A 27694-nucleotide genomic window follows, 5' to 3' on the forward strand; every position below is an offset into this window, starting at 1 on the left:
TTCTGATCAGGGTGAGGCAGGATATTTCCAGTACAAACTATTAATGTCATTGTATGTATGTGATGAGGCTTCATATGTATAATTTTGGCTGTTTGGTTCATGCAACAAATGTTTACTGCCTGGGGGAGTTAGTGGGCTGAGGAGCTTCTCTTGACCAGAAGAGAATAACTGAGCTTGGGCTGGTGAAAGTAGCAAACCAGTGATATAAAGGGCTAATGGGTGTCCGTCCACACAGTGAGGAGGAAAAGGTGGAAGGAGCCTGGCAGAGCGAAAGGCTGTTTCTACCAGAGAACACTTGTGATGTGAGAACAAGTGGAGTTGAGGATGGAAGTGAAAATACTTCTAGCTACTAGGGGTAAGGGTGAGAGTGCTTTTCAGTGGGAGCCATTGGGTGCTAAAAGCAGAACTATTTTTGTGACTGAATTTGATCAGTTTATAACAGAAATTGTATGGCATGTCTGTGTAGGAGAGCAGGGGACTACAGTTCCAGTCCTGCCTTCAAGAGCCCCATCAGGCTCCAGCTCAGTCATGCGAGTTAGTTCTGTGCGCCCTGCCCTCTGTTTTTTCCAAGTGGGCTTTGAGAAGCTATGCTGTATGGGAGAAATGACAGTCTGGACAAGTACAATATTAAGCTGTGGTTGAGGTAGCTAACCTTCAGTTTTCTTTGTGGTTAACTGGAAGGCAGTGAATTGGGGTGATATTATATGTACAGTTCATAAATCAACATGCAGGATACTTTGTTGGCCTGAGTGACAGTACATGAATGCAAGTCATTGTCACTGTCTCTGTAAAATCTCTCTGCAGTCTCCCAGCCCTGAACTATGCTGCTAATAACACCAGAAGCAGCTCCTGATGCCGCTAGCCATGAGTCTTGAGTGCTGGTTTATCTGAGTTTGCACGCCAGTTTACGTTTCTCCAAATATTTCAACAAAAGTGTGTATGTATGTATACATTTGTGATTGTTTTCAGCATGCCCTTCTCCATCTGTTCTGATGTTCAATTAAAATGCAGATAATGTGTCCCAGCTTGTAAGATGGATCACCGCTGAATTGGTGTCATGTCTGGGCTAGCTTATCTCTTGATAAATACCTCTGCTGTCCACTGAGACATTAAACTTCATGACCACTGAGGTCTGTTTGGGGGTCTTACAGGCAGATAAGACTCAGTTAGTCACTTTTAATAAAATATATCAATTTACATTTGCTAAAGGACATTTGGATGGCATTTGCTATTGAGAAGGTGGCAGTGGCATAATCAAAAGAGAATACTTGTATGTGAAACTGGCTTTTCCATTTCGTAAGTATTATAATTTATTGACAGGAGTGCTTTATTGAACCCTCTTGTGTCTAGAGCTTGGAGGTGAGGAGCTTGAGCTGCTGTTATAAGACCTCATTTAGCTGTCTAGCAGAAAAGATTTCTTTCCCTGAGTCTAATCTGGCAGGAGCCATGAAGAACATTATCAGCTAGATATAGAAATCTCAGGCAGCTTTGGTGTGTGGGACGCATGCGGATGCTGTGGTCTGGAGTCTGTCTCGCCCTGACAGCCGTGCAGTCAGGATTCCCACCACCAGGAACACTTTCTGGGAGCTGAGAATGGACAGTGATGGACTTGCAGAGGTGTTTTAACTCCAGGGATGTTGAGTCGTGTGTACTAGGAGTGGTGAGTGCCAGCTTCCCTAACTGAACAACTATCTGAAAAATTTGCTGTCTCTTCTGTGTATGTAGGGAGTGGAGAAGAGTTTTGTCAAGGACAACTGTCCGAATAACTGCTCAGTGCCACTGAAGCAGTTCGTAAGGGGGAGGTATCTGTTCGTGTCTGGGATCTTGCTTGTGCTGATGTAAAGTTTTACATAAATACCGCCATTTGGGTATATATATCTCTGAATCTGTGCCCAGTCTCTGTTCATGAGTGTGACAGTACAACTTAGACTGTGCTGCTCATGTCACAGGAAAAGGATACAGGAATTTGTAGTCAAAAGACTGCTTTCATGTTCCAGTGCGGAATATCTGTGGTTTCATTTCCATTTTAGATTCCATGACAGTGATTGAAACAGCAGAGTACACATATATATATATATGTAAAACATTTCTGTGCCCCTGGGAAGTGAACTTCATAAAAAATCACTTAAAACTGGTTAGCTTATTAAGTACAGGCTGAAGTCTCATGCAGTTCTATGTAAAACATAATGGATTGAAACTGTTGATAAGTTGTTTGTTTCTGTCTTTATGATCTACTGTTCTGCCACTACAGAAAAAACTGTAAGGAAAGGCTGGAGAGGTGAGTCAGTGTAAGGGTCCTAGTGAAATGCAAACCATGCCCAAACCAGGAGGCTTACTTGTGCTTGCTTGTGCTTTTAGTGTCTTGTTATTAGTCCAAGTTTGAGTGGCATTTTGGCCATTCCTGCCTTTCAGATCAACAGAGCTGTTTGTGTAATGGTTAACCCCTTACCCCAGTCTAAACACATGGGTTAAGAAAACGGTAAATGGTGAATTCAGCATGATGTATGCATGCTAATTTAGCACCTACTGTTTCCCCTTTTTGCAGGTGTTGATTCCAGACACATCTTGACAAAGAACTTCTTATGTGTGATCATGGAGTATGATGTAAAGTATGACTCTGAAAAAGAGTTAATGAATACATGGAGCAGGGTTCATCTTGATGGTACCAGTGTGTACCAAGCTGTATCCACAAATCTAACCCAGCATGAGCATCAGTGGTGGGCTTAGAGGACTGCGGGTTTGCTGTTTAGATCACCATAATTTGTTGCCAGTTTTCAGTTGGTGATTTTATACAGCCGTAGCAACATGAATTAAAGCCACTGACACCACTCTGAGCCTTTGTTACCATTTTCTAGATTTTTTTCAAGTCACTGGGAAGTTTTAGTTTGCCTTAAATTGCACTCTTTTTCAGAGATGGGTCTGACAAGCACAGGACATGTTTGTTATTGGGATTATTATTATCTCACAATGTGCTCAGAAGTTTCTTGCAAGAGGCACTTTTCTAGATTGTTTAGGCAGTAGAAGTGCACAGGCTGTGCTCAGTGATCGTTACTGTCCTTTTTGTCTTGCAGATCGAGGAATTTTAATGGCTTTCAGGTAGAAGAAAGTGGAGACAATCAAAATGAATTCTATGGACAGGCACATACAGCAGACCAATGACCGGCTGCAGTGCATAAAACAGGTAAGCTAAAGGTGGAGATCACTTCTGCTACACAAGCGTTGGTATTGTATGGCAAAGTGTGTCCTACATGATAGTTACCTGTTGCTTAATGAATATCCTTGCCTGTTAGAAGGGAGGAGAGTGGTAGGAATGAGACATTATAATGTCATTGAAGAGAAGAATATCTGCTGCTAGAGCTGGTGTGTAAACCTCAAAAGCCAAACTTTCCCTTTCACCTTCCAAAGGAATCTTCAGCCTGGAGACTCAACAAATCTGTCTCAGCAGGAAGCAGAGTGGTGCTAGTCCTGCCAGCTCTGCCCTGAAGGTGTCACAGCAGGCAGCCATCGCACTTGTGCTCTGAGCACAGTAATCCAGAATTTTGATGGGCCAGTTTTGATTCTAACCCAGTACCTGACCCTGCACTACCTGGAGGCTTGAACTTGGATAACTGGGATACCCACAAGTGTGTAGGTTAATCAGTTTGCGCAGAAATGTAAAAACTTCCTTTCACAAGTAAAATTTTCAGAAGCATCTGCTTGTGAAGATGAAGGGCCCTTATAATTCACTGAAAGGCAATGGGATCTAAGTCTCGTTTACAGATTTCACCATTGTAATTGCGCTTGCAAATGCTTTTATAAGCAAGTGAAACTACAAAGGCAAGGATGGAATGTGCAGATGCCTGCTTTACCCTTCTCAGCAAGCTTTGCTCTCTGGTGCTGCAGGCGGTATGTATCCTCCCCTCACATGCTTTCTCTGCATGCAAGAATCCTTGCGGAAAATTCATAGCAATGTTCGTTTGTGTAGAAGAGGTGAAGAGAATGGTTTCTCATGTTGATGTTTCCCATTTTTACCTCTATACCAGTGCATGCATGCAGCAAACAGATGCATAAATGCAAGCTGCACAGAGGTATTTTGCTTCCTTTATAAATGAGCATTTCAGAATAATGCAAAGCTAATTCATAGCTCAAGGAGCAGAAATAGGTATCTGCCCCTGCAGAATTGCTGATCATAATCCAGCCTTGGTCTGTGGTGGGTCTTCTCTCTCATCATGCTGTGATGAATGTTAATGCATCTCATGGCCCTTTAGAGGCCCGAGGGAGATACGATTTTGGGGATTTCACCCCAGTTTCTCATGAACAACTGTTTGGTTCAGAAAAAAATAATGCCTTTGACTGGGATAAATTGGTGTCCTTTTTGGTCATTCTGGCCCATTGGATGAGGAGTGAAGTGACTTGCAGAACGGTTTAACTTTCCAGCCGTAAGAATAGACCTTTAGATCAAGTAGGGTGCTGCTCAGTTCCTTTTTCCAGTGCTGTCCATTTCTGTACATAGAAATTTGTATTATTTTAATTGGATAGAATATCAAATTACACTTCTTACAGTATTAAAGAGATATTTTTTCCTGTACTCTGTCAGTTAAAGCACTAAGTTCATTTATACATAGTGCCAGTTTACATATGCAGCTGGGATGATTTTTCAGCAATGAAGGCCAAAGGGAAGGGAGGAAGGTCAGACTTCCCAGCTTTTGTCCAGCATTCTCCTTTTTGTTTGACCCTGACTGGAAGAAAGCTCAGGGAAGGGGCATGTTTTATAGCTACTCTGTTCTGTCAGACAGCAAAGAATGCCTGATGATGAGGTATCTGTTGTGGTTTAAACCCAGTCAGGTAACTCGTTCACTCACTTCCCCCCCTTTCTTGCCCTCCCCCTGCTCTCGGAGGGACGGAGAGGAGAATCGAAAAGAATGCAACTCCCACAGGTTGAGATAAGAACAGTTTAGTAACTAAGGTATAACACAGATCACTACTGCTACCACCAATGATAATAATGATAAAGGAAATAACAAGGGAAGAGAATACATCATCTCACCACCAGCCGACCGATAACTCGCCCCCCAGGCCCAACCAAGCTCCGACCGATACCTCCTCCAACCCTGCAGTCTCCCAGCCCTTCCAGCTAACTCCCAGTTACATCCTCGGCATGACGTGCTGTGGTATGGAATACCTCTTTGGTCAGTTTGGGTCAGGTGTCCTGTCTCTGCTTCCTCCCGGCTTCCCCTCCTCCCTGGCAGAGCATGAGGCTCACAAAGTCCTTGACCAAACCAAAACATAGCTTGTTATCAGCTCTGTTCCCGAGCTGAAAGTCAAAACATTGCACTGCACCAGCTACCAAGAAGGGGAAAAATGACTGCTACTGCTGAACCCAGGACATTATCCACCCCTTATTCCATACCATTCACGTCATGCTCAGATCCCCCATTTTCAATATACTCTTATCTTAGTGCATGGACCAGTCCCTATAAAGCTGCTGAGTCCATCTGGTCCATGATGTCAGGCTCCATCTCTTGTAACAGTCTTCCAGAGCAGGAGAGACTGTGTGCAGTGTTCACACTCGTGAATAACCTGGGCAATAGTGTCCATTGCTAAGTCCACCCCTTGATCATGAGTCCATCTCTATGTTGCATCTCTGCTCTGATGGCCTGAAGTGCCATGGGCCCACCAGGCTTAAAATAATTCACTGTCCCCTTAAGCAGTTTCTGCAGCTTGTTGCTGGGGACTCCATACAGCTGCCTTCCATCTCCGATGCTTCCAAAGCACTGGAGGGGCCCAGTGGACTAGATACTTGCCCATACTGTCCCACACACCCTGCCACTCATCACTGTCCAGCCTTGGAGAAAACCTTTTGGTCCCCCTATATCCTCGTCTAACCCCAGACAAGACCCAAACCTGACTCTGCTTAACTTTTGAGATCAGACAAAATGGTTGTGGGTAGAACACAGTCTGTGTGTGTGCCAACATGCTGATCCCCATCACAATCAGCAGGCAGGTCCCAAGGATACCCAAAGGCCATTCAAAACCTCCAGAACTCTCAGTTGATGCTGCTGTACTTGTCACTGGGGCTGGTGTAGCTGCTGTGCTTGCCGGCTCTCCCACCGCCAGCTTCTCTTTTCCTGAGTCCAGCTCTTCCTCCTCTGCCTTGCTGGGAAATGCTGCGTGGTCTCCTGCGTGCTCCTGGGGCTCGGCGGGCGGCTTCCGGGGGATGCTCTCGGCCGTCGCGGGGCTGGGCTCCTCCGCGGGGCTCGGCTCCTCCGCGGGGCTGGGCTCCTCCGCCGCCTTTTCCCGCTGCTCGGCAGCCGCTTCCTTCTGCTCCTCGACCGCCCCGACCTCCTCCACCGGCAGCCGTCCCCTCGCGGCCTCCGGCCCCGCTCCCGCCGCCGCTTGGTCCCCGGGGCCGCTCTGGCTGCCGCCGGCTCCTGGGGCCGCTCCCCCTCGGCTCCCCGCAGCCTCACGAAGATGGAGAGTAGGGTGAGGGCCAGGACGGTGAAGAGCAGCCGGACAGCCAGGTACAAGTCCACGGCCACGTCCGTCCCGCCCTGCTGCTGGAGCCCGCCCGTATTACAAGCCATTGCCATAAAGCACAGTGAGACAAGAACCTTAGCCCAGGCCCCATACTTGATAAACACTATCACAGCAAATACCGGCTCTACGTAAGTTACAACGGTCTGAAGCTGTGAGATCAAGCGAAACAACTCTGAGAGCCAATAAATCAGCATTGTGACCAGTGACTATTAATCCAGTCAGATCTGTCGTTATCTCAACCCTTCGTGCCCCACGTTGGGCGCCAAAAAGAACTGTCGTGGTTTAAACCCAGTCAGGTAACTCGTTCACTCACTTCCCCCCCTTTCTTGCCCTCCCCCTGCTCTCGGAGGGACGGAGAGGAGAATCGAAAAGAATGCAACTCCCACAGGTTGAGATAAGAACAGTTTAGTAACTAAGGTATAACACAGATCACTACTGCTACCACCAATGATAATAATGATAAAGGAAATAACAAGGGAAGAGAATACATCATCTCACCACCAGCCGACCGATAACTCGCCCCCCAGGCCCAACCAAGCTCCGACCGATACCTCCTCCAACCCTGCAGTCTCCCAGCCCTTCCGGCTAACTCCCAGTTACATCCTCGGCATGACGTGCTGTGGTATGGAATACCTCTTTGGTCAGTTTGGGTCAGGTGTCCTGTCTCTGCTTCCTCCCGGCTTCCCCTCCTCCCTGGCAGAGCATGAGGCTCACAAAGTCCTTGACCAAACCAAAACATAGCTTGTTATCAGCTCTGTTCCCGAGCTGAAAGTCAAAACATTGCACTGCACCAGCTACCAAGAAGGGGAAAAATGACTGCTACTGCTGAACCCAGGACATTATCATACTTGGGCATGCTTATGAATGCATGGTGCCTATGTTCTCTATGGGCCCAGGTAAGAGATTAGGGTTGCTTCTGTTTTCAGCTCATGAAAAACTGTGGTTAATCAAGACAAGCCTGAACACCAAACATATATAGCAGAAAGCTTTTTTGTGAAAGTGGCCATACTTGTATTTTTGTGGCAAAGGAATGGGTGAGGGTTGGTGGTTTTGTTTGGTTGGTTTTTGGTTGGGTGGTTTTGGATTTGGTTGGTTGGTTTGTTGTGAGGGGTTTTTTTAAGAACTTTACATAGAGATTGCTCTTTGCTTTTTTATAGTTCCAAATTTTGTACTATTACCTTTGCCATAGTGGAGAAAGAGACAGAAACTGATTGTGACTAGCTTTTTTGGAGGAGACGCGCACATCTGCCATAGGGTCATAAATTCCCAGCCTCAAGATATTTACCTTGTTCTTTGTGACAGGTGATAAGCTGGCAAAATTAATGTTGTATCACAAAGGGTGATTTCCAGTTCACCCAAAGAGGACTGGACCACACGCTGTTACGTGCATGTTGGTTTGGGGAGCAAACAGTACATCACATAGCCGTATTCAATGGATCTTCACTGATTTGGGGGATTAACTGAAGGGAGAGATAAAAATCTGCCTGCCTTTTCTTCTCTGGCCTCCAGTCTTTCATCCTTTCTTCCCAGCCTGTGAGCAAACTACTGCTGTTCTCCTGAAGTGCTTTTGGGGCAGTTAACAGAGCAGTGGCATTGGATGATGCACTATAACAGGGACCATCCTTCCTTGGTGCCCAGCATCTGCATGTTTTATAACCTTGCTGGCAGCTAGTGGCTTACACAGCCAGACTGAGAGCTGTCTGCCGCCCGCCTTGCCCCTCACCCAGCCCCTGAGAAACGCTATAAATGGTAATCCATGTGCCTCTTTAACTAGATCGGGTTTCAACACAGGGTCAGGACAAGCTTCTTTCTTCCCAGCTCTGTGACTTGTGAGACACCCACAATATCCTTGCTGACTTCAGTTCCAGGATCAAGGTTGTGTTTTACCTTCATCTTTTTTAGCACTTTAAAGCTACAAATCCAAAACTTGTATATGATCAGCTAGTTAGGAAATGAAGTGTGTGTGTATGTGTGTTAAGAAGTGTTTCAGAATAGATGAAAGGGCAAACTGAAGAGGTGGCTGTGTATTTACTCTTGAAAAAACCCTCAGACTTCTGTGGAAGGCTGGAACAGCTTGTGTGGTCTGTTTGTAGCTGATTCCCTCAGTATTTTTAAGTGTACATGCTTTAAAATCAAACAGGTTTTTTTGATGTACAGTGGAAAAAGCCAAAGTAACAGGCTTCCCTTAACACATGCAATTAGTTTGTCATGACACACGAGTCTCTTCAGTGTACATTGAAGGTGGCTGGATCTTGAGGGTGCAGATTTTTTTCTTTAATTCTTTACCTGTACAAACAAAACCACAAAATTATTTCTGTGCTCAGCAAAGGCCTGATAGCCCTTGAGAACTGCCCTATTTGATGCTGCAGTAATAATCTGTTTATCTGCCAAGTGCTCCTGGCTTGGCTGGCTCTAATGAACTGTCCACCATGGTGCTCCAGAGCAGCAGGAACTGGGTTGGGCATGCACAGGGCTGAATTTGAGGGCTTCCCTGGTGCCCATGTACAGGGTTCTGAGGGAGCCAGCTTGGCTTTCAGTGCATAGGGCAGAGTTGACTGGTTTTCTTGAACTGTTTTTCATAATAGCCAGAGGTATGGCTTTAATCAGACACTGTCCATTATCTTTCTTAAATGATATGAGCAAATACCAGAATACCAGCAAAATCAGTGGGTTTCATGGCATCTCCACTTTACTCTCACTTTAAAAATGCAGAGGTATTTTAAATCTAGGGACTTCTGTCTTCCGTTGTCTGTCTGCTGTTAGTCTATAAGTTTTCTATACATCTCTTCTGAAATTCTTGAAAAGAGGAAGATGGAGAAAATCTTTCTATATTTAAATTACAAGGAAACCATCCCTTTCAGAATAGGTGTGTGGTATCTTCCCACTCTGCTGAGGACAGTTGTCAAGGTACATACTAAAGCTGTGCTGGAATGTTAGTAACAGGTTAAAAGGAAGTATGGAAAGGCTCTCTATTTGGTCATGGTGGGAACAGAGAAGGTTGTTTCTGCTGCTTGGGTCACATTACATTAGAACATGTTGAGTGGTATCCTCAAATGGTGCTGGATCACTTGGGGAATCCCACTTAACTGGGGGCACACGTCATCACATAGCTGACTTCTAGAAACAGATTAGCATTTCTCCCTCTTTCCTTAAAGAAAGCTTCCTGAATTTCTGCAGTTGTGATGCTTTATAACGCATACCCAGCCATTCAGAGATATGCTAAGAGTCGTAATTGCTGTGTGTTTTTGTTGCTATTTTCTTGCTCAAATTGGAAACAAGTAGGCCCATTTCTTTCATCATTCAGCAACTGAGTATTTGGTTGCTGCAATTCAGAAGAAAATGGAATTCTGTGTATATTTACATAACTGTTAGCATTTAAGCCCTGAAATGCTTGAACTAATTCTCCTGCTCTTCAGTGTTATTGTTGTAGACTCATGTAAATGTTCAGCAGTCCTAACCATGTCATTTTTAATATATTTTGTACTGGTTAATATGGGCTGGTATGAAATTACAGCTGATAAGGTTTTAATAAAGGTTCAGGAAAATTTCATTCTTGAAGAACTTTGAAAATGAAAAGTATTCGTATGAAAGCACATTTACTTAGAGTACATATGTTTTGATTGTAGCCCTATAAATGTTTCAGGGGGGTTTAGCAGCTAAATATGAAGTAACATATAGCAGTAAGACAAATGGTGAAAAGGACCTTTCTTTTCTATAAAAAGATATTCAGTGGGCCTCAAGTGTTACAGCTTACTGGTTGCATGGTCCATCAATGCCGTCTCAGTAGCTATGGTGTGGGTTTTTTTTCTTTCTGAGACCCAGCGCTGCAAATTGTCTGCTTTCATGCTCAGTCTGGTGGAATATTCCTCTGCTAGAGTTAAGTATGTTTAGGAAAAACTGACAGCAGACCAGCTTTCCTGGCTCCTCTAGTCCCTTTAGAGACTTGTCAATCAACATTCCTGCCCTGTTAGATCCTGCGGGGATCCAGTGGGGACTGCTCTGGCTCTGTCAGGGAAGCCACAGGGGAAAGAGCAAAGAGGCAAAGTGCTAGAAGCACTTCTGGAAGGGAGGGGGAAGAAAGCGCCTTCTTGATGGTTTGTTTATCTGACAAGTTTTCAGTGGGCATATTATAACCCATCATCTTTTGAGGTGGGCTGGTAATACTGGTGTGGGTACACTTCTTCCCAGTTCTGCTGCTTGTTTCACTGCCGCACCTGCCCACAAGGGCTAGGGTATGGGTATTGTTAACTGTTTTTGAAAAGGAAAAGATGTTTTAAACTCCCACTTACCATTGCTAGGACCCATATTTAGTGTTTAGAATAATTTTAGTCTTTTCTGTGCACTAACTGTTGCTTTTAATTGCCTATTGGTAAATAAGGATGAACACTTGAAAATTCTGGAAATCTGTAAGTTGGATCCAGGGTGCCCTCAGTGTCTGAGGAGCACAGGAAGTCCTTTTCATCAGCAGCTGGGTCAGTCTCTGCAGTGAACATGTGACTTAGCTGGCAACATGGCTCTAGGTTTTGTCATGCCCTTTCAGGCTCTTCCTTTATGTGCATGTGCTTGCTACTTGAGTTCCTTCCATTGTGTGCATTAGTGAAACAGCAAATCCACAGCAGGTATGACTTAGGCAACATATGCATATAAGAAATACTGTACCTGTTCACAAAGCAGAACTTTTCATTTAAGAAAAAAAACCCCAGTTGTTTGAAGTGGTGGTGGTGCTGTTAAGAACAAGAGCCTTCAGCTGCACAGACCTCTACCATGCATATCTCTACTGAAGGAGAAGTCCCTTACTGGTGGTGTTTGCTCCTTATTGCTTCTATGCACTACACAAGAAGAACTGTTAACATTGTGCATAGGCAGGTCACAAAGCACGTGCTGCAGGCAGTTTTGTAAGTACATGCAAATGAAAAAGATGCATGGGGATGTATTTTTCCTTTTGAATTTGAAATACCTCAGTAATATCTTGCTAGCTGGTAGAACCTGTGAGAATAGGCCATGTGAATTTTACATCTTCCACAGTGGTATCAGTTCATGTAGTGGCCATTTTAAATAGTCACCGTGAGATTTTATCTCTGCATAGATTAAGAGATTAAAATAATAAAGATAATTCAGTTGATAAAAAGTGCTATAAATAGCAGGATCAGTGGGTAAGTAATTACTCAGATGGGTCAAAAAAATTAATTGGAAAATAAAATGTCCAATGAATGTGCTGCTGTTCAACTAAGTATATTGAAGACTATTGGTTATTTTTCAGAATCAATGCATTTATTCTCCTGAAATTTAGAAAACTAAGAAGTGTATTTGTTCTAAGTGTGTTTTTTAAAATTGGTTCTTAAGTCAGAGGAATTTAAGTTGGTACTTTTTTTTCTCCTTGCCATGAACTCACCCTATACTTTTTGGGTAGCATTATTTCTTTTTAAAGGATGCACTATTGACAATAGTCTTCCAGTAAAGGGATGTTGTAATATTTCTTTAATCTTTAAAACACTTTGATATGGTAAGATCTTCATGACTTAAACACTAACCCAAGCGTTTCAAAATGCTGTGATATGCGCCTCAAATTATTATATGGTTCATAACACAGAATTATTTATGTAGACACCCCACTTTGCCTGTATTCTTCATTTAACCTTCTACTGAAAGACATTTAGACCATTAAAAAGTAGAGCAAATATTTAGATCATTATTCTAACAGTGCAGTAGTATTCTAGGGAAAAGAGCATGGCCATTGCTTTTAGAAAAGTATCTTGTTGATATGTCTAGGTATTTAGGACTGCAGTTACTGGCTGAAAGTCATGAGGACATTAGAGAAGAGAGCTCCTGTATTGTTACATTGTCTATTGGAATACTAAAACTAAAGAAGCTTCAGCACCATTTCTGTAGTCACACACAGAGACATCCATCCCGCATGTTATGATCCGGGGACACTAATAGAAAATGGCTCGGTTCAATTGCCAGGAAGAGTGAGTGAACTAGTTAGGCAGGCTTACTTCATAATTTAGTTGAGTTTTAATCACAAATTTAAAGATAGATTGGAGCCTTGCATCACTGAGCATGGCTTTAGAGAATGACCAAACAGATTTATTACCTTTGTTTTTTGACTTTTTTTCCCCATAAATTCACTGTTTGTGAGTGATTGAGGATTATTCAGAGCCCTCTGATTATTTTGAGTCTTTTGTAAACCGTACTGTTCTCAGTGCTCTCAGCTGGCATAATAGCAGACCAGGTGTTGGTAGTGAGAAGGGTACAAATATTCGACTGGGCACTGTTGTTTCATCTACCAATATTTTAACAAAAAATCATATCGCTACTAGTGTGCCCCATTTCCATCTTCAGTCAGATCTGGATCACAGCCTTTAGACCCTTAAGCCACAGTTTCCTCTTAGGCAAGGGAAAATGTGGTAGAACAACAGTAGGTGGGTTTATGGCGAAAGGACATTAATTTACTTCATTTCCCTTCTATAGCACAAAGTTCTATCAAAGTCTATCATAAATATAGTGCAGCTATGTAGATATGAAAGGTACTTAGCAGGAAGATGGCGATACAGCTCTGATCAGCAGAGTTACGAGTGATTCTTATTTCAGCTCTTCTCTCTTCTAGCTTCTGTGTATAGTGCTTGATGATCAGGATGTTAAGTCTAACATTTTTGTGAAACTAAGAGACAAGACAAGGTTACATTACCTTTCCTTTCCTCCAGCACATGCATATAGGTGTGCAATCTTCCTCACAGAGCTCATGGTATGAGAAAGGCAGCAAAACAAGGCTATTCAGTTATCAGATATTAACCTTTACTGAAACCAATACTGATTTATACACACTTTATACTAAAAGTGTATGAGAAGCATCAGTGGAAATCTGCATTAGTACAGGTTTTGTTTCCTTACAGCTCACGCCTGGACAACTTGATTTTTTGCAGTTTAGTGATGTATGTGTTTTTCATTTGCTCTTATTTGTTTAGCATGTGATCTTCTGTTTTTATTGTTGACTCCTCTGCTCATATTACCCAGTATTTTTCATGTAGCTAAAACATCTAATAAAGAGGTGGTGTTCTTTGCTCAGTATTTACTGTTTTCTTTTGAAAATGAAGCTGCAGTGGACAAATGGGGCAAAGGTGACTCCCTTTCTTTCTGTTTTTTGTAAGTAGGCATGGCTAACTTGGGTTTAATCTCTTTCAGTGTATCTAGTGCTTCTCAAAATGTGAGCTTAATAAAATATTTACAAAGCCTCTGATGGAATGAGCCATGTAAGTGCAAGATAATTCTATTAGGGATCTCTCAATCTCACTAACACTAAATTGGGAGGGGGGATTATCTGAATACAAAATGCACAGCTTGAGCCTTTTAATTTTTTGATAAATAAAACAATCTTTGATATTGAAGAGGACTGTAGAGAATTGAACTATATATAACCATACCCAGATAAACAAAAATCACACTCCCCTAAGACAGAAAATAGCTCAATACTCCCCTCTGTCCTCTTGAAAAAGACCATTTGTTTTGAATCTTCATTGCAGATGAGTTTTTAATATACTGAATATAGCTGCTTGTGAGTAAGGCCTTTGTAGAATCACACTTGACTGTAAAAATAATAGTTATAGTGAAACCACCCATTTCAGGTTGCAGCATTTTCTGCATTTAAAGCTACATTGGTTTAATGTCCAGTGTTTCTGTAACACCCCTGAACTCTGTTGCAGTCAATGGAGGGCATGCCAGGGAGAGAAGGAATTCCTGGTAGATGGTGACCTGAAGGAGAGGCCTGTGCATAGGAGGGGGAGAAGGGCTTATGGCTGGGCTCACTCACGCTCAGGTTTTAAAGTAATAAAGGCTCTATTAATGTATTACAGCAAATGACCCTTGCTGATTTGCTGTTCCTCTACTGATTGCTTGTGGTGCTGAGTGAGCTATCAAATTTAGGTCTAGTGGGAGAATACTTGTGCACTGAGTAATACGCAGAGACCAGCCTTGTCTCCCCCTTGGTTACACTGCATCAAGGGTGTCTAACCAGGAATCCTGTTTACATTCTTTAGATAGGTGATTAGTTTTCATTCGGGAGCTGAACGCCCTTTGCCCAACATGCAGGACCACAGTAATTCTGCTCCTGGGTTGTTTCAGTTGAAGGGCATGTAATCTCTTTCTGTTTTCTCTGTCTCTTTCTTTCCAGGTCCATTTCTTTCCTACCCCCTTTTTTACTCCCCTTCAGTACAACAGGTCATTTTCATTACACGTGATTGCAGGCATGTCTGGATGAATATTAAGGTAGATAAAAAAAGTCTGACTTGCTTGGCAGAATCTGGACGCCAAAGCACCTGGACACCAAATCCTGTCTCTCAAGGGTCAGAGCGGGTATGCACCAGTTAGAAAAGCCACGTAGGCAAAGAAAAGAGTGAGTCAGCTCCTTCCTCAATCAGTATCAATTTCCAAAGGAACTACCGTTTCAGCAGCAATGATATTGAGCATCCTTATTTTTATATAAAAAGTTCAGTAACTACTGTATGTTTTGTTTTGCTTTTAGATTACTAGATTTTTACAGCCATATGAGAATTTTAACTTCCATTGTTGTGGAGAAAGGCTTGAAAACCTGCATGCCAGCAGCTGAAATAGCAAGCAGATCATGTGAACTTCAGAGTTTTATATGTGCATTTCAAATGTCATGAGCCCTATGCAAAATTTATGGCATGCTGAATATCTGGCTCATCGTTAGCAAAAGATGGCTTTAGTACTGGGCTTTGTATCACTTGAAATTCTGGACCTGTTGACAGGTTTTGTGGAAATCATAGATGACCCTGTTGTCTAAACAAGGAATAGCTTGGCTAAAGTCTGAGAATTAAGCCCAGAGTAAATATGTACAATATCAGAATGCTAAAAATCATTGCTCTTTTGGTACCTCTCTTAGAATGCGCTGTTTTATGGAGAATATCAAGGAATATTAGTAACAGAAAAATTCCTCTGGTTGAAATAATTGAAAGTACCATTATATTTTAAAAAGGAGGGGGAGCACTGTGAGCAGGCGTATTTATACTGTGAATTTAACTTTGTCTTCCTCTTACGCTGATGGTATAGCTCCACCTTCGGGAGAAGTTTCATGATGCGTTTAATCCAAAGCGTGGGCTGCTGAGAGCAGAGTCCTGGTACCTTACCAGCCCTCCCTTTTGTTTGCTGCCACCTTCTTTGAGTCTAATGATTATGTGGTCACATAGGGAATCTCACTGTAAGCACTGACTGAAAATCAGTATTTGGGAGGCTAGTTCACGGTCAGAACAGCAAGCATGGTCTGATGCAGTGGAACTGATGCGAGTATGTACTTTGAGGAATAAGCTTTTAGGGCAGCCTGCCGTGAGAGTGAGCTTGTCAAGAAAATGAACCCTTAGTTTTAGGTCAACTTCAGTCTAATAGTGGCATGAAATGATGGCATGCTGTAAGTCCTGACCATTCCCATGAGTGGCCTGCTGCTGGCACGCGCTGCTGCTACCCCCACTGCTAGTGCTAATGTTCAAGAATCTGCACTGCATGCCATTTTGGAGACCAAATGCAGCTGAAATTATTAGTACAGGGTGAGGCTAGTCACCATGCAGCTTTGCATCCTCTTGTGCTGTGCAGGAGAGCAGGCAGGAGAAGGCAGAGCTGTGGGAGGCAGGAGCATTTCAGGGCGGGCAGCTGCTGGTGCAGTGCCTGTGGAACAGCAGCCATAGTTTTCTGTGCTGCAGGAGGGCAGCCGCCGCCTGCCTTTGATTTCACCAATTGATGTACCAGAAGTTTTGCTAAGCGTGCAGCCTAGCCATGTGGTGTAGGAACGGGTTAATTTCAGAGTGAAGAAAAGGCTACCTGCAATCTAGCTGTGTTTTCCTTTTCTGTGCGGTCAAAAGCTCCCTGTGTTGCTAGTGTGTTGTGTCACTAATGTAAAATTCCCAGACTCGTTGATTAGTGAAGCTAGACAGTAGACAGGGTCCAAGTGACTAACCATGTGAGAAATTCAGTGACTGTCGGCTACTGTTAATTAACCTAGAATCTAGCAACATGGCACAGTGTCTATGTGATAAGTTATATTATCTTCAGCAGCTCCATTAAATCAAGGAGTGAGACACAGAGCAGACATAACTCAGCAAAATAAACAGACAACTTGAGTCAGCCTTCATAATTTGGTGCGACATCACATAAATAAATGCAATAACTTGTTTAGCATAGTTAAGCAGTTTGCTGCTCAAAAACTTATTTGCATGACATCTCATTTTGAATAGGTTAAGTTGTGCCAAATTAGGTCTGTGCCTTCAGTCTGATGTGTTCCGCAGAAAAAAAGAGAAAAAATCCTCCACCAGAGATATGTCATTTGTAAATTGAAATTCTACACTTGTTTTCTATAGCAACAAACTGGAACATATGGATTCCATGTTTAAATGGTTCACTTTCCACACCATTGTTGTCAGGTTAGCATTTCTTGATATATGTATGAGATAACATAAACTCTTTGTAATTGCTCTTAATTTTGACTGCTACTCTGCCGTTACTTTCTAGACCGTTCTATCTAAGATACACGAGTGTGCATCTGGGTTGCAGTCCTCTATATTTAGAGGAGATAAGGATGTTGTCCTTGCCATATTCAACGTGGATAATTGATTTGTGTCTCTAAAATCAGATTGAGTCTTTGGTTGCAGGAAATGGTTTACACCCACTTCAGTGTGGGTGTGTAGACTGAAACTACTCAATTATGCTTTAGTATCCTTTTAAAAAATAAGATCTTTATTACATATGCCTAATTTACTTATAGGGGCCTGTATTCATATGCAGCTTATTCTTTTGGGCCAATTGCAGAGTTTTATTGCGCAGCAAGACATTTTGATCACTGTCTAATGGGAAGGGAGTAACAGTTTCGGGAAGTGGCTGTATTTTGAAATGTTTGCACCAGAAATAGCCACATATCAGATGTTATGTGTAACTCCCCGTTTGAATGTTATTTCCCACCCCAGGAGACTATGCAGCAGCAAACCATGGAACAGGCCCACAGCCAGTTGGTGTGAAAGCTGGTGAACTTGGGTCCTAGTGTACCTGCATCCTCCACCCATATGTCACAGAATTGTTAGGTTGGAAGGGACCTCTGGAGATCATCTGGTCCAAACCCCCTGCCAAGGCAGAGCCACCTAGAGCAGGCTACACAGGGACACAGTAATTTACAAAGATGGTCTGTTCTTTATGTAAATAAAATGTTTAAGCTGAAGGTGATGATGAGTAGCGTGCGGGTAGATGTCTTCCTGGAATCCAGCCCAAATGTCAGCCAAAGTCCTCAGAAAGGGGCTTTCCTGGTACAGTTCACTCTTGTTGAACGTAGTAAAGTGAAGAACAAAGTTCTTTGCTTTTTTTTTCTCCATCCCCCTACACCAGACTGTTAATTGAAGTGCTACAAAGAACACAAGATTCCTTCCAAGACCAAAACCAGATGACTCTGAGAGACTGTCTCTTCAAAGCACCACCTGGTGATCCCTGCTATAATGTTATGTTCACATGCATCAAGTATTTCTGTGATTTCTGTTCCATTCAGGCTAAGGAAATATTAGGGCTTTGGAGTTATATGTGATTACACTGAAAAATTTCTTAGGTTTTGAGATAACAGAAATTGTCATGTTTCACTAATAACCTTCTAAAAAGCAGGTGATACTGCAAGAAATCTGGTAAATAGCCGATTCAGTCAGTTCGTTGACTTTGTTCATCTCTGCTTCAGATTTTATTAATATAAATCCTCTCCACTTGTTGGAAACACCACTGCTTGCAAGCAAGGTGGTGTTAGGTGGCCCTTCATGAGTAGCTTTCAATGTACACCAAAGTGTGTCAAAGGCACATCTGGTTCATTGCCACTTTTTTTCTCTAAACCATCTACTAAAGAGGTGATTTCCTGCCCCTGTTACATGAAACACAGTTTCAGATAAAAATATCACAGTAGGCATTTGGAATGTCCTCTTGCATAGCAAAGGGAAAGAATTGCACCTGCCTTCATGCTTTGGTTCTTGCTGTATTTTCCCCTTGTTTTTCACAAAAGTAACTTTGCCCTCCATAATCTGAAAAAGAAAAATTGGAGAACCTTTATTTAGAAATACTAAGAAAGTCTGGAAGCTGTGATAAATAAGTCCTGGACAGAACTGCATGTGACCTTGCACAGAGTGTCCCTGCAGAACAGCTTTTCTCTCGTCCCAGAAACTACTAAAGTCCACTCCACAGAGACAGAAACCATTGGTATTCTGACAACTTTTTCTCATGGTTTGTTAGAGGCTTTTTAGCCTATAATGGAACTAATAGAATTGATTATCTTGCCCAGTGAATTTCTAAACCAGTTTCAGTTACATAGTTGCATTTAAGAAATCAGGATTTCAGCATCCCCTTTGTATTTAAGAAGTGGGTTATTGACCGTGTGTCTCTGTACTCAGTCCTGATGCAATGAAATAAGTTGATGGAGGGTTACAGAGCAAACAGTTAAGTCATTGAGGTCACCCCTGCTTTGACACGGGCAAGTAGAAGGAGCCTTTTCTCCGTAGAGAAGTGCAATTTTAGTGTATGTTGGACCTTTAGGAAAGGGATACTGCTTTTCAGTGATGTCATGGTAAATAGAAATTGGCATTAGGTGGTGCTAAACTGAAAATTAGGCATATACTTAAGGTCTTGCTCTGCTTTTTATTTGTTAGCCTAAGCCTGTAAATATTGTTTTGATTCAAGCATAATGTCTGTTTCTCAATGGGAAAATTTGATTGTAAGCATTAGTGGAAGATGTCATGTGTAGCGGGCAAACAACAACACTGGTGAAAATAAATAGTATGTAGCTCTTATTTAGGACTTTTCATCAGTGGATCTCAAGTAATTTCACAATAAGGGAACAGTTATTAAAGAATTTCAGGTACAGAATTGTGCAGCTTTTGGTGATTTTTTTCTTACATTGTGTCTGTATGAAAGAGGGTTTTGGTTTGGGGATTTTTATCCCTACTGAGAGAGCTGGGACCAGTGTCCTCCTGGTGCAGTATGTGTTCAGTATGGTGCAATTTGTTCACCAGCTTATGCGCCTTTCTTGCCTTCTGGAGATTGTATATTTGATAGTAGCAGGGCTTACATGTGCTATTGTAGAGGGATTTGAGCCAACTTCTGTTTCCCCTGCAGATGAAAGTGGCATGTGCAAAGAGTATACACTGAGAGATTTGGTGTCAGGCAATCACTTCTCTGGAGGATTAAATGAAGCCTTCTAAAAGGCATCCTTTTTCCTTTTGCTGACAAGATTCATAACCCAAACCGCTGGCTCTGTTAATAGCATTCATGGGAAGGTTTGGGTTTTGTTGTTTTTTTTTTTTTACAAGAAGCCTTTAAATGTGGCTTCTTGCACTTATTTACTCTGATTCTTCTCTTTAATTTGTGTATGCAATAGTTTGCCTCCTTCAGCAGCTAGATGATCAGTTGGCAAAGAAATGGTGTTCTGAAATGCAGCTGAGGTAAAGCTATCGGACTGGATGGTGGCATGAGCTACAGTGCGTGTTTGGAGAGCAGAGGAAGAAAACTGCATTGCACAATGCTGTCTGCTTTTCACATTCTGCCATTGTTTTAAAAATCTGTGCCCCACGTGTCAGTCATCTCTTGTTAAAACAAGGCCTATGACCAAGAGCCTTCATGGAATAAGAATTACAGAAATGTGATCCAAAGGCTCACAGACTGGGAGCTCCTCAAAACCTGGCATGGGAGAAATTTTTCTTTTCCTTCATTTGTCATAGAGTTAATATATGCAGCTTCTCAGGGATAAGGGGGAAAAATAGATTGTGAACATTATTGTTAATCCAGATGCTTTGAAATGAGCAGTCATGTTTTTCCCAAAATGTGCAACTGATTAAAAAATAATTATGTATTTTAAAAATTATGCCTGTGGGTTTTGTGCCTTCCAGATAAAATGCTCATCTCATTTTCATGTTTTTCTCAGCAATCCCAAGAATTAGAACCATACTATTTAAAAAGATACCAGCAATTCCTGAATACGCTTTCTGCTGTTTGTTTCTGGAGTTTTCATTGAAATGTCTAGCATCACCAGAACTGGAGAGTTTAGTATTTTTCAGTTTACTATTATTCATGTAAAATGAATTTGTTCTTTTTTGTGCCCTCCCTCTGCTCCTGCCAAAATGTTGGAATACTTTGGCAATGTAGCACAGTGAGGAGTTGACAGTGTGAATAATAGTAACAGGTAAGTTTACTAAATGCGTCTTCTTAAAAGCAGGACTACAGGTTGTTTAGTACAGGGGCAGAGATTAATGTGATAATTAAAAAATTGCATTGCTCATTCAAGTCTCAAAACAAAACCAGGTTTTTCTCTCATAATTGTGTCAGCCTCTTCAGAAGAGATAGGTTTCCACTCTGAAATTCCTACACGCTTTCTGTGCATGTGAAAACATTTTCGGTCATGGCAGTATCCCACCATGCTTCAATTAAGAAGTAATCCTGTTTTTTATCGTCCCAAAGCTGATCGCCCAAATGGCTCATGATGACACTGAAACTAAAACTCCTAGAAAGGATCAGTATAGTGAGTATGCTTTGCTCTGTTGCTGGAGTGTTTGCCTCCTGGCAGGCAGGCAGAGATTAAAATCTTGATTGTTGGAAGGCAGGGCTGTGCTGGCATGTCCCTACAGTGAGGCATAAGCCCAGGGCAAAGACTCTGAATGTGAGACTGAAATTTCCCTCCACTTGGGCTCAGATGGTTTTCATTTCTGTGTAGAATCTATTATGATTCGCAGGTGGAGGAGGAAGGAATTGAGGGGAGCTTTGGTATTTCACCTACAGCTTGTCTTTAAATAATGAGTTCATACCAGAAAATTTTAAAATCTGCGTAAGTATTCATAAGAATGAAGTAGGATTTTCTGGGTTCATGGTACAGTCTAAAGTCTTGCTTCCAAATTATATGCTATTCCTAGTTTTCAAACTTTGCGTTAATGTGATACAGAAAAGACTGTGTCAGCCCATGTGTATGTTACTTACGGTGTTGCTTTGTCTTCCCTTTTCAGCACTTACAGAATCCTGCAAACTTCCATAATGCAGCAACGGAGCTGCTGGACTGGTGTGGAGACCCCAGAGCCTTCCAGAGACCGTTTGAGCAGAGCCTGATGGGTTGTTTGACGGTATGTCTGCTACCTCTGTGGTGATGATTCCTATCCTGGTTTATGCCCTATGTAGTCTCTCATGGCCAAGGAAAACTGATATTTAGAATCTACATGTTGTGGGTTTTTTCTCATTTTACCTTAAGCACACAAAGCCAGATCCCAAAACCTGTTTGTTTGACTGTTACTTCACAGGAAGCGAAATGCAGTAAGTTAAGAAGTTAAATCACAGGAGGGGAGAACTTTTATGGTCAGATTACATGCAAGTGCACAGGCTAGGTTATCTGATAGGCACATACAATACTTGTTTTTATGGTTTTAAATTCTTATGGAGTTAAGAGGCTTTTCAGGCATTTATTCTCCTTTGCTCATTTTTGGTAGGACTGAAGGACTGTTTGCCTTCTACTCTAAGTATGCTGTGCTTTCAGCTGAACAGTATTTCTGACATGCCTGTTTGGCTGACTTTGTTGCATATATTGACTGCAGATCTAATCCTGACATACTAATTCCAACAGTTTTATTGACTTCAGTGTTTTTCTTTCCATTCATTCTTTATTAAGACCACTGTTGTTCCTAAAGTGACTTTATTATAATGCATTGAAAATATATTTTAGTGTGCACACAACAGCAATTCTTGTTTTGGAAGTTTTATTTCTCATTCACCCGGTACCAGGATCCAGTCCAAAATAATTACATGGAGTCAAGCTTTCAGAAGAAATAAGCTCTGACTGAGTGTTCAAAAGGTTCACTGCAGCTTGCAGAACAAGTTGATGTAAATAAATAGTCACGAAGGAAACAAATTCCATGATCATTAATGAAGAGTTCATTGTTGTATTTGTTGGGTGGGCAAAAGCACATGGACTATTTTCATGCACTATGTATATATGATGTATATGAAACAGACACTAAGATTTATTTGCCAGAAATCCAAATGTTAAGGAATGGCTCCATCTTAATGTTCTCAAGTGTATAGCACCCCTCAGATTTCTGTGTCAAAAAGTTAGAATGAATCCAATGATCTAAGGAGGTGCCTATTGTCCTTCCAATCAGAAAAGAAAATTAAAGTTAGAAATGTTAGTGGAGTCCAAAGGGCAGATATTTAACAATTCTATTTGAAGCAACAGTTCTGTATAACCTCAATCATGAGGAAAAGTTTATAGGATCTATGTGACCATAAATACATTTTAGTTATACTTTTTAAAAAAATTTGCCACCCTTTTCAGGTTAGCACTTGGGAAAGAAGACAATTGGCTCAAGTATATTGAGGCAGCCTGTGCACAGTATTTCTCTGCAGATCTCTGCTAGAACATTGCAGATCTGACCTGCAACTTCTTTGCTGTTTAAATCTTTTCTTTCTACATAAACAGATCTGCAGCCCTGCCCAAGTGCAGGGTGAAAATGAGGTCCGGCTGATAGTGATTCACTGTCTTTACAGAGCATAAGGAAAGCAAGAAGGAAATGTTCTATGAAAAATAGTGACATAAACCACACCATACCTGGTTATCAAAGCTTCTTGAAATGAAAATACTACCTGTTGACAAGAAAGAGAGAAAAAAAATCCTTAGTATCTAAGTACTGTTAAGATTTGGACAGCATGTATTGCTTTGTTTCAAACTTCTTCCTGAAATCTGAAAAGGGTGGCATGAAATCCCCCTTTCCTGAGCGCATTATGAGAGAGCACTACCTGCAGTGTAGGACTGACTGGCAGTGGCATCTTTATAACACATAGTAATCTCGTTACAGTTCTTAGAAGATAAAACACAAGAATTTAACCAGTTGTCTTGTTTTGTGTTAGACAAATACACGGGGTTTGCAGAATATATGTAAACTGCAATGAACATGTGTTTCTTGTTCCTAATTTTAAAATCCTTCTAAGGAGGTATTCTTTAATTTCTCACTGTGTACACCCCTCGTCCTGCTTCTTATTAAACAGGCTTACCTACATGATGTTACCCCAAGAGGTTGATACTTCTTGTATCTTATACGTAGCAGTACAGCAGGCAAGGTCTCCTTACAGAAGTTTTTCTATCTGAGCCTGCTCATATAGAACTTCTTTCTAAACATTTTCTTCTTCAAAATCTAGCAAAGGTGGATATTGAGGCTTGTTGTCCTCTTACAGGAAAATGTGTCTTTGAACAGCGTGTATTGCTTTGCTTCATACTTCTTCCTAAAATCTGAAAAGGGTGGCATGAAATCTCCCTTTCCTGAGCTTATTATGGGAGAGCACTTTCTGCAGTTTAGGACTGCAGATAGTGCTGCCTTTAACAAATGTAGTAGAACTTCAGTCTGTTTCCAGGGAAATTACTCAGAAAGTTGTAAATAAATGAAAGGCAGCTGAAATATTGGAATATCATGAGTAAATTTAATACTAGCTTGCTTAGCTGCATGTTCTGTAGTATCAGGAGCCAATTTTTCTTAATACTGACAAAGTTTATCAAATGTTCCTCTGGGTGAGGATTATGCTAAAAGAAAAATCAGTATGAAAGTCTGTTCAACCACTAAAATAGGATTATTGTTTTATTTTGACAGCCTTTAAAATGACCTTCAAAACCAAATTCCCTTAAAATTTCCATATTTCTGGATTTGCTTTTTAAAACAAGTAGTTTCTACCACCATTACAACATTTGAGCTGTGTGGCTTCCTAAAGGCAAGTGCATTTAATCCTGAAATTTTACAAATACTAAAATTGCTTGCTCACTTATAAGGCTCCTCCTCTGTAGTGTGCAGAAGTACTTAGACTTAATGCTGCCAAGGCCTATGAATGAAACAGGAATAATTTCTGTGCAGTGCAGACAGTTGATGAGAAAAGATTTAGGGTGCACAGGTAAACCTGTGGCTTGTGCTATTGAAAGAAAACATTTTTTCATTAACTAAGCCCCAGAAGCTGTGCCCTTTCTGGCAAAAATGTATGCATCACCATTACATTCAAACAGTTCTGACAGATATTAATTCTAGAGCTTACATTTTTGTGCTTACCCATTACAGAAAATCACCAAATCGAGGGGGTGATTTAAGTTTATAAAAGAAAACACATTTCAACAGATAAATAAAGTCAATGATGGAGGGGTAGGATTTAAATCTGTTTTCTTCCTTGCAAGCTACAGGCTACAGAAAGGTTGCCTTAAACAGCTTTAATGGAACTCATGCAAACAAATTACCATCTTTCGCAGAGACCATAAACTCTCTTCTAACTTGCTGAGGAAAGCTAGGTGTTTTTTCAGCAGTAGCTAGTTTCAAATCAAATGCAATTGTCTGTAGGCCAGAAACTGAATTATAATTTAAATAATTGATTCTGTAAATTATTGAAATTGCAACAGGTATGGTGTTCTTTGGTATGTAATATTATTTCTTACATAGTGTTATGGGGGAGCTGATTAAAATAACCTCCACTTTCCACAAACCAGATGTAGCTGTGTTTTTATTATGGTTGAAACAGTTTCTGATTCTAGCAGTCACAGTTTATAAAGCACTTTGGGATGAGAATCTATTATGGTAAAGTTAATATTCTTAATAAATATAAGAATATTGTTCTCTGAAAACATAATGTGTATGGCATTACCTTACTGCCTTTAGAAAGAAAGTGCAGTTGAAAAAAATTACCCTAGTTTGGTTGGACAAGGTGGTCTCACTCTATTTTGCCTTTTCTCAGGTCCACTCTAATCTATTCCCATAGGACTACTCTTCCCAGGCAGTTTAACATGTACATGATCTTACTGAGGGCGTTGGCTATCATTTGAGTTGGCACTGTAGCAAAAATGGAAATGAGAGAACAGCTGAGAGCAAAATGGACAGATTTACAGACTTGTCTTCAGCAAAGGACAGTAAAGGCACTGGTTTGTTCTCTTGCTGCACTTCAGTATTACAGGGCGCAAAGTTCATCGCTCTTCAGTGTGTCCAATAAAGAAATGGAAGGGTGAGAGAAGCAGAGATGTGTGCCGTTACTCTGTAACTGTACCTAGAGGCTTAGTCTAAGAAATCAAAATCCAGCACCGCAACTTGTTTGGAAAATAGGAGGAATTTAGGTAAGCAGGGTGTACTGACCTGAGCTGGCCCTTGGCCAAAGCACTGAATGTAACACAGCTTCTCTAGTGAAAAATGGGGTGCCTGATCACTGTGGTTATGACCTGGGTCTGTCTGTGTTGTAGGCACTTCCTACCCCAGTTTGTCCACAAAAAGGTATGATGAAATAGTCGTGAAAAATGCCTTTGTCCCCCCTATCTTAATGTTCTATATTTCCTCTCCAAATACTGGGTGTACTTCAGTCATCAGATGTGGGAAAACGCACCCATGTTTGTTTAAGAAATGTTTCTCTTTAAATTAACAACACCACAACAACTGCAGTCCTAATTGTACTCTATCTGAAGATTATGGATTTAATGTAAATTTTTTATGCTGCATGTAGCTTTTAGTAGATCTCTGTACTGCTGAGTGAGAGTTGCTGAAATAACAAGCATCTGTGGTAAACTGATGGAAGTGTCTGCTATAGGTTCATGTTTTAGTCATACTGATGCATGGTACAATAATCTTTTGAATTGCATTTCTCTTTGGAAAATCCTGGAATCGACACTGGTTTTTTAGGTCATTTTAAGGGGTGTGGGGAGAAAGCTGCTCCTACTTTCATGGTACAGAAATGTATTATATTTCATTACACATCTCATCTGATGTGTAATGAAAAATGTAATTGATTAAAAATACATATATATAAGTATCTAAAACCACAAGAATGGTATCTTTGAATAACGCCACGTTTTCACAACGGGGTGATGCCTCAGACAGCAAAACGAACAAAGTTGAGCTAATGCAAATGTGTTCACAAGGTAGCTGCTGTTACATTGACTTCACACCTGACTGGGCTCGTTCTGTTTAATGCAGAAAAGTGTGTAACTAAAAATCAACATGTGACATTCAAAAACACAGATTTCAAATAAGGTTAGGATCTGAATGCGAATAATTACAGATGGAAGAGTTTGTTCATCATATCTGTACCCAGAAAATGGCAGGATGCCCCTGCCTGCTAGAGGCCTAGAAATGTTGCATTTAGTCTTCGTATCCAAGACTTCCAGAGCAAAAGGTTGACATGGAAGAAATTCTGCTTCCATCATCTTTTCCATGCATTTGTTAAGCACACACAATTTTATGTGTTTGCAGTGCATCACAGCACTCAAGGGCTGTGTATGTGCTGTACCATCAGAGTACAACCAGCGGGCACAGGACACTCTGCTTCAGAGCGCCTCATACCAAATAACTCACTATTACTGGCTGTCATCTGACCTCATGGTGTCCTAAAGCCCTTTTTTGAACTTAATTTTGTTAGTCAAGGTGGATTATTTTACATGAGTTATTTTGCAGCTTTAAAATGTTTGAGATGTTTTGCTGTCCAAATTAAAAAGTTTTTGGAATTCCTTTGTCACTTTCTTTTTATGATAGGTGTATGTTTCATCCATGTAATTGCTCAAAGTCAGCTAGGACTCAGGTGGCAACAGTATTGCAATGACCCAGTGATCAGCTGGCTTAATTAAAGCAAATTCCCTTGCATCTTCCCCTCTGAGAGAAAATTTCTGGTGGAGAGGGTTTACAGGGTGACCGTCTCATGTTTATGGTTGTTAGAGGCATGCAGAAGAGAGGAGAAGGATGTAAAGAAGGTGTCCTTGTTCTGCATGGTTTACTTCACTGTTGCAGGAAGTGCCAAGAAAAGTAGTAGCTGGCAAGGATACTGGTTTATTTTCACTTGAAAATATGATCCTTATGCACCAATCAGGACCTTATCTGGTCAGAAACATAGTTTAGAAAGCCCTAGTTTGAGCACAGGGCACTCTGTAGAGTCCCTTACCTTTGCAGAATCTACTTAATGCCTGTTTTCAAGCATCAAAGGCAAGAAGCTAGTTAATGATGTACAACTTTACTCACCCATTTTGATTGCCTGTATTGTTGAGGCAGCCCTTCTCCAACGGGAGTGTTAAGAGCCTCATTAGACCAGGACTTCAGATCACAAAGATTTCTTCCTCCCTCTCCCCCCACCCTCTTTTTTTTTCTCCTGTTTGAGGCAGATCACTGTTCATGTTGCAAAATTC

At 41.4% G+C, this 27694-nt stretch overlaps 1 protein-coding gene across 8 annotated transcripts in view; it reads left to right on the plus strand.

Annotated features, from left to right (window-relative positions):
- ZMIZ1 (zinc finger MIZ-type containing 1) overlaps nucleotides 1-27694 on the plus strand; it is a 345736-nt gene that overhangs the window by 187793 nt on the left and 130249 nt on the right. For all 8 annotated transcript variants that reach the window (XM_062613387.1, XM_062613382.1, XM_062613421.1 and 5 more), the window contains 2 exons: nucleotides 3072-3181; nucleotides 21531-21644. In XM_062613387.1, the coding sequence (XP_062469371.1) occupies nucleotides 3122-3181; nucleotides 21531-21644 (174 nt within the window). In that variant the 5' untranslated portion in view covers nucleotides 3072-3121. The remainder of the gene's footprint in view (nucleotides 1-3071; nucleotides 3182-21530; nucleotides 21645-27694) is intronic.

Source organism: Pezoporus occidentalis, unplaced genomic scaffold (assembly GCF_034315485.1).
Source record: "Pezoporus occidentalis ecotype Australia unplaced genomic scaffold, CSIRO_AGI_Poc_V1 ctg101, whole genome shotgun sequence".
NCBI classification, from domain to species: Eukaryota; Metazoa; Chordata; class Aves; order Psittaciformes; family Psittacidae; genus Pezoporus; species Pezoporus occidentalis.